This window comes from Haliotis cracherodii, unplaced genomic scaffold, assembly GCF_022045235.1.
Source record: "Haliotis cracherodii isolate W230 unplaced genomic scaffold, xgHalCrac1.p SCAF_8, whole genome shotgun sequence".
In the NCBI taxonomy this organism is placed as follows: Eukaryota; Metazoa; Mollusca; class Gastropoda; order Lepetellida; family Haliotidae; genus Haliotis; species Haliotis cracherodii.
In genome coordinates this window covers 6,980,402-6,988,572 of record NW_027266341.1, presented here as the reverse complement: position 1 = coordinate 6,988,572, position 8,171 = coordinate 6,980,402, and the positions used below count along the sequence as shown (strand labels likewise).

The 8,171-nt window shown below is 38.9% G+C and overlaps 1 protein-coding gene across 1 annotated transcript; it reads right to left on the bottom strand.

Moving 5' to 3' along the window:
• Positions 1 to 2,541: 2,541 nt before the first annotated feature.
• Positions 2,542 to 7,893, bottom strand: LOC139449957 (inhibitor of growth protein 1-like). Its single transcript, XM_071231570.1, has 4 exons — positions 7,616 to 7,893; positions 5,328 to 5,525; positions 4,106 to 4,251; positions 2,542 to 2,985 (listed from the first exon to the last, which is right to left on the bottom strand). Exons 1-4 carry the CDS (start codon positions 7,755 to 7,757, stop codon positions 2,710 to 2,712), a joined length of 762 nt encoding a protein of 253 aa, XP_071087671.1. The 5' UTR covers positions 7,758 to 7,893; the 3' UTR covers positions 2,542 to 2,709.
• Between the last annotated feature and the right edge of the window lie 278 nt (positions 7,894 to 8,171).

Sequence of the window (8,171 nt, the reverse complement as noted above, 5' to 3'; positions counted from 1 at the left end):
AAAAAGCGGCGTAAACCCAAACTCACTCACTTACTCTGAGTAATTACAAGTAGAACATCTACAGTAAGATTCTCTGAGATTCACACTTTCATTTTAATTCAGATATCAACATGAACCTGGTTTTATATAATCACGATAATAAAATATTTCTCCCTGGAAAAAACAATAATTTTGATCACAATCACCAATATGATTTCATACAAGCACTCCTTCATTCTTGACAGAAGTCAAAACTTCCTCGACATAAGAAAATATAAAATGTAGCAAAGATACAAAATTTCAATTGAAATACAAAGTTTCATAAAACTTAACATGTTTCATGAATACTGCGTTCAACAAAATCACCATGAACATACATTGAGGTCACACATTCCTCTAGACAGGACAAATGCAAGGATGGAAATTAACAAAAAAAGTCGACGAGCCCAAATATTGATAACGTGTAAAAAGTTTTGAAATTCTACTAGCCCTTAGAATATCTTTAACACAACAAGACTGGTCCGAGCTAGCGAGCTAGAGCTAATTTCCATTCCTGAAAAGTCCTGTTTATCAGGCTTAGTAATCATAATAATGCATATGTGACTTCCTTGCCACCAGCTGGTGATACATGCTTCCTACAAGGCAGCACTCTGAAGAAATGCATGCAGCCATATTGAGACACATTATCCCATGTTTATGACGATGCTCGGCATGTGGAGAAACCAGAATACACGATAAAACTTCCTTCATCAACAAGACAACAAATACTTCGTGTAATGTGGTATCCTCACACCCCACGCTATCAACACGCAACATTGGTCAGCTTACTGTTACCATGGTTACTCTATACTTACACCCAAATCATACCCTCCTCACCATGGAGTGACTATTGTGTGACGCCACACCACCAATTGTGCAGCCCTTTATGTCGCCATATCACAAGGTTGTCCATGGAGAAGATTGCTACTGAATATATCTGCCCTTAAATGTTTCGTTTGTTTGTTGTTTAACGCCGTACTCAGCAATATTCCAGCTAAATGATGGCGGTCTGTAAATAATCGAGTCTGGGCCAGACAATCCAGTGATTGACATCATGAGCATCGATCCACGCAATCGGGATCGATGACAGGCATCACCCAAGTCAGCGAGCCTGACCACCCGACCCCGAGTCATTGTGGACTACATGTACTATTAATGGATTTCAGTTGTTCTGAGCACAATATAGTTGCCTCGAGCTAGTGGAATAGCTTGATTTTCAAAGGCTGCAGGCTAATCTATTTCTCATGGAGACAGTACTCGAGACAAAACCAGGATTGACACAGATGATCCCCACAAATAGGCTGGATTAATTTGATTTGATGTGATTTTTCTACACCCTTCTTTACATTGTTAATAATAATAGCTGACTCACATTAGGAGACAATTCAACAGACTGAACCAAAAGTATCCATTCATCAAGAACTCAACTTATAATACATATCTTTTCATTACAAACATGTCATTGTCACATAGACTGATCAAATGTGGAAACAGCAAACAAACAATTTATCCAATTCTTGGATCACTTTATCTGTGACTCCAGGTACCATTAGATATTTCTAGTAACCATGGTAACTCCAGCTTTACTAACAAGGTCCACTATTCAGCACTAGCTGACGGGGTGGTGCCGAGCCCTTATCATGCTTATTGTGTATACTTCAGTGTGAGAGTCAGGTGAACTTCATCATCCATAATTGGTTGCAAGTTCTAACTTATGAGTCAAAGTAAATAATCGTCTCCTAATTGCTTCTTCATTTTCCAGATATTTTACATTTTGTCCCAAGACCATGTCTTTAACACGATTTTGACAACTTAGGAATCTTACTCCATATATAATGATGTATGAAAACACTTGAATTATTGCATTATGATGAATGTGTTGAACACTTTGACCAAATTTATATATCTAATTGCATTTTCACTCTAAACTTGATCTTTAAATTCGGAACACTCTACTAAATAACAGTCATCCTCCTGAGGCAAGAGAGTTAACTGACTATAAAAGTCCAGTTTCCACCCTTGCCGAAATAGGCTGGTATTATGGAGTTACATTTTGGCTGGACTAACGAGTCTATGCATAGTCCAATCAACATTGCGCACCGAAATCAAAATCCGGTTCGTAAACTGTCATGCAGATTTCAGTCGATCATGTTGATGGCAGGATTTGCAAAGCATGTGCACCGCCAACTCGTTGTCAGCAGATATTTTCCAAATCGTTTCATGTTTTTAACCAAAGAGGTGGAATCTGATTGGTCCATAGGAGAGGTTTAGAAGTGACATAACTGGAAATAGCCACTGGTGGCATTACGATTGAGCCCAGTAATTCCAGCCTAGTTCGGCAAGGGTGGAAACTGGATTTTTAAGTCAGTTAACTCTCTTGCCTTGGGAAGATGAATAACGGTTGAATGAGGGGAAAAGAAATAATTCATTTTCATTAGCCAATGTGAATTTTTTTAAGACATTGAGAAAAACTGCTTTACAAGACCAGACAGCACTACGCGGATGTCTGATGAACGTTATCGATTTGATACCGGGAATCCCATTTATTCCTTGTAAACATGGTCAGTCATCAACAGCACACACTCATAACAAATGTACGATACAGGTACAAATTTCTTTGCGGAAATGACATGACAACAGGCCCTTGTACAAGACTCGTCTTCGTGTAGCACCGAGATGAGTTCACGTCTTCTACTTGTCAGGCCGTTTTACTGTAGGTTTGTCTCCCCGACATTTAGGGCAATACCATTTTCCTTTTGGCTTTGTGGTAAGTCCGACACAGTTAAAATGAAACCACTCGATCACACACTTGTCATTGTCACATCCTATCATCTCGCCATATGAGACTTGGCTGCATAAACAGTATGTGGGCTCGTCAGGGTCAATGGGGGGGTCGACGGGGGAGTCTTCTCGTTCTTTCTTCACTTTTCTCTTCTTTTTCTTTTTCGGAACCTTTTCTTTCTCCTCCTGAAAATAGCAAGATTGACATTAGGAACAATGGATTTAAGGGGTACTGAAATTAAAATACTACAGGAGGAGTCTCAAGTGCTGGAATTTTTGTTGCATTCACTTATAAAATGACAAAGGACAAACTCATCATTGAGTACATCATGGCGACATCTTGATTAGTAGAAGTCTACATGCCCTGATTACAAACTGTTAGACCTGTGTAGATCTGGGGTAGAATAGGTCTTCAACAACCCATGCTTGCTGTAAAAGGCGATTATGCTTGTCGTAAGAGGCGACTAACAGGATCGGGTGGTCAGGTTCGCTGACTTTGTTGATGCTCATAATCACCGGATAATCACTGGATTATCTGGTCCAGACTCAATTATTAACAGACCGCTGTCAGTCATATATTCCTGGAAACTCAGTGTTTCAGCTGGCTTTTGAAACTGTCAGTCCTGGTGGACTCGTAACTCTAAAAATTACCAATCCCCCCTAATTTTTGTCAGTCCCAACTTTCAGCAATTAAAAAAACACATGTAAATTATGTGGTTTTAATTCTTTCAACATCATGTTCAATGCAATAATGTCATTGCTGAAGTAACTTAGTTAGATCTACACATCATTCACACAAAGTCAAGACACAATTTCCTTTTCTTTTGTTTGATATTTCAAGACTAAGTCGCTACAAATATATATATAACCTCGAAGCAAAGAGAAATTTTATTTCCTTGCACTAAAAATAGACAAAGGGAAACCCTGAAGATAACAGACAAGCTGACTTTGTTCGAAAAACATACTTATTTGAATATCGCCCATGTTTTGTTCAACAACGAAGATTTATATGATACTTTATTGGCCAGTCTATACATGCTAAAGGGACTGGCAATCACATGAATTTTGGTGTTAACTTTCCTAAACTTTACTTTCCTAAATTTGACAAGAGGCTAACTGCACAGTGCCACACAATCATTTTGTTTGTTTGTTGTTTAACGCCGCACTCAGCAATATTCCAGCTATATGACGGCGGTCTTTAAATAATCGAGTCAGGACCAGACAATCCAGTGATTATTATCATGATCATCAACCAAGTCAGCGAGCCAGACCACCCGATCCCGTTAGTAAGAGAGACAGAATGTACCTTAACATCTTCTTGACTGACATCATGATTCTTCTGTCGTCGTTGTCTCTTAGCAACCGGTTTTTCGGACCGCTCTGAGTCCACTGCTTTTGCTTCCTTCTTGGGTGGATCCTTCACCGGCTCCGGCTCCTTTGTGGAGCCAGGATCTGCAGCAAGCAAAATTGTTTGGTTTACTAGGTGAGGTGAAATGGGGTTCAATAGCACTGGCACACTCTCGATTTACAGTTGGCAGTGTCAAATATGGCGCAGTGGATGAAAATACTTACGTTTTCACTACTAATTAGTGCTTGGTGTAACCGTGGTAACAGTTATTAAAACAAACATTTAAGGTCAGAATCGATATTGTTTTACTTACTGTCCGATTGTGATCGATACTTGTATCAAGTGGTAAAAAATTACGATCCGCCAATGCTTCTGGGTATCGTCCCACTACTAGGGTTACCATCGCATTAAAGATACTTGCACTTATGTAGCTGGACCAATACTGGTTTTATAGTGCTAGCCCACTGAGTTTAACATGGATGACACACAGCCTACCCATAATGCAGAGTGCCAGGGAGGGAAACAACACGTACCACCTAGAAAGGTCCTCTGTTACGATGGGGATGTTGATAGAAACTGACATTCTGCTGACTAGGGAAATGCTCTATCCAATACACCATAGAGACTGTCTTTTGAACATGTCATTGATAAGCAACACTACTGAACTTATGCTGATATTGAAACAAAGTCATCACATTGGTAAGGACCCCCAAAAATATGTTTCCAATTTCAGCCTATTCAGGTACGTCAGTTTTTAAAAATTTACCTCTTTACAAAACCCTGGTCATTTTCAGTTTAGAAATAGAAATTTGGTCTGTATACAGGAGATTAATAATTGAGGGTTCTGATGGGGTACACTGTTTAGAGTGAAATGATGCTATTGATGCTAAAAACATTTGTATAAAGCTAGATCTAACAACACCAGAAAACCAGTTGACAATGAATTGCATTAAAGAAGGGAGAACAGAACCAGTTGTCCACGTTTCGCTGCCGACAGACTCATGATCCACATTTGCATAGAGACGATTTCGCATTTTCGATCCAACTTGATAGTGTTTTAAAAAATAGTAAAGACCCTAAATTTTTCTGACTACTGACTGACAAAATAAACCCTGGTAATTTTCAGTCCAGAAATAGAAATTTGGTCTGTATACAGAAGGATTAATGGAGCATAGCTCACCCAGATTCTCTCTGTCTTGTTCCAGCTGTCTGGCTCGATTCTCAATGAAGTCAATAATAACAGACAGCAAGACAAGTTTCTCGTCTCCGATCTCCTGGCATCGAATCAGAGCTCGCTGGATGGCAAAAAATGCTTTCTTCTTCATGGGGCCTTGTTGCTTATACACCTCCTGCTGATAGTCCATGTCTTGCATAATGTCTGCAATATACACGAGTCATCACATACAGGAAACCAGGCCATGAATTGATGAAGGAAATAGTTAAATATCACAAGAATATTACTTATTAGCTTCTACGAGACAAGACTTCAGTCTTTAATTCTCTTTGTTTAATATTCAACCTACATGAGTGAGTGAGTGAGTTGGGTTTAACGCCGCTTTTAACAGTATTCCAGTTATATCACGGCGTGTCAGCTTAATGTGGGAGGAAAGCCCGAAGTGATGCAGGTCCCACGAGCACGGGTATGGTGCTGACAAACCTAGAAATATAATCGGGGCGAACCGGGATTCGAACCCACAATCATAGGTTTCTGGTGTGCCCAAGGTACACAACTCTGCACAGCGAATCGCGGTGCCTTAGACGACTGGGCCACCAGTGCCCCCTCAACCTACAAGAACCAAAGCCACATGGTCAGTCGTCAGGGACTTTTCTAGACCTGTTTAGAGGATAACATAATCGTTCCATCCCAAATCTGCTGGAAAAGTCAGTACTAAATCCCAAATTGGAATTCAATATTTCCCAAATCATGTTAATACTGTTATAACTAAAGTGATGGTTTGGTTGTTTGTTTGTTGTTTAACGCCGCTCTCAGCAATATTCCAGCTATATGACAGCGGTCTGTAAATAATCAAACCTGGATCAAACAATCCAGTGATTGATATCATGAGCATCGATCCACACAATTGGGATCGATGACATGCATCAACTTAGTCAGTGAGTCTGACCAACCAATCCCATCACTCGCCTTTTACCACAAGCATAGTCACCTTTTACGGCAAGCATGGGTTGCTGAAGACCTATTCTACCCCGAATCTTCACGGGTCGATGGCTTGGTTGAGGTGACTTATATGTCCCCAGTAGGTATTAAAGGGCTGTAATACTTTGTTTTACATTATTGCATAAAATGCAATGTTAAAATGACATTTTAAAATACACCTGAATGTACAAAAATAAAAACTTTGAAAAATCCCAATTTTGAAAAAAAATTTAACATGACACAAAAAGCTGTTTTTATGTATGAATGTAGGGATGTGATTTAAAATATGCAAACTATCCTGTTGTACATGTTCTAATTTACCATGTTCATTTGCACATCAAACTGCCTAAGTGATTAGACAGAAAATCATGCATAATTATCTTATCATGCTAACATGGCTCATTGGACAAAATTACAATTTATAAAACATGCTTAACACACTAACACGTTTTGTGAACATTATCATGATTATGAGGATGAAAGTATTAAATAAACAAATATTCAACAAATTACAACATAACACTAACAGTGTCAAAGCTCAAAAGTTAGTTCGTTGTTTAACGCAACACTCAGCAATAGTCCAGCTATATGACGGCGGTCTGTAAATACTCGAGTACGGAACAGACAATCCAGTGATTGATATCATAAGGATTGATCTAATCAATTGGGATAGGATGACATGCATCAACCAAGTTAGGGAACCTGACCACCCGATCCCACTTATGACAAGCATAGTCGCCTCTTATGACAAGCATTGGTTGCTAAAGACCTATTCTAACCCGGATCTTCACTGGTATAAAGCTCTCAAGAAACAAGATCTCTGGTTCATGAGAACTTAATCAGTCAAATTACATTGTATTCATTAATCATGTGATTTAATCACTTATAATTAGTCATAACTTGGTGTACATGGAACATGTGTCATCACTGTGAATGTAGGACAGTTGGCACCATGTTATTTTTGCATGAAAAAGTCACTATCTAAATATATATTGTCATTTGCATTAGCAAATATCAAAATCAAATTAAGACAATAGAACACATCTTCCTACCAAGGTCAGTTTAACAATACATCGTTAATGAAAGACGACAAAAAATATCAACCAAAATATATATCCATGATAGGGACACACTGCCAAACATTACACCGGATCTTTTATCACGGGGTACAAATTCGGGTGACACAAACAAACGGTTCAACATTTGTCACGTTTGGTTTTCAAACTAACACCATCCATGAGACCCTACACATCAGACTTATATACAATCGGTTTCGGTGTAAACTAAGGAATTTGAAATGAATTAATTCTTACCTCTACACTGAATATCTAACTCTCGAAGTTGGGAAACACTTCGTTGTAAATCGTTGGGCAGATTCTCCATCGTTTCCAAATAATTTTCGAGATACGTTCCAGAGCATAAAGCCTCTACGGCTGCTTGGTTGAGCATGTTCATACCGGGATAGATGCCACTTGATTACACCGCCAAACTGAAATAAAAGTTAATGTCTGATAACTTCAGTATGTTGAATCAAATCATAACGGTGTGACATGAAAATTTGACTGGGCCTACGCATCGAGTTTCCCTCCCGCTGGTGAATGAAACCGGTTGAGTGTAAATGATGCGAACGAAATTAACATGAACGAAAAGAAAGATCTCATCAACTTGAAAATATGCACAAATCTGTTTAAGAAATGTTTTTTATTGAGATGCTTGTATTCAACTAAGGATATGTGATGGCACGTTAACCGGACCGGTACATAAAGGTGACTGCTTGCTGCATTTGTTAATCTCTTTCCGTTTCAGAATAAGTGTTTTCATTTTATATGAAATCGGGCACTTGCTTCCGGGAATTCGTTCGACCTTGAC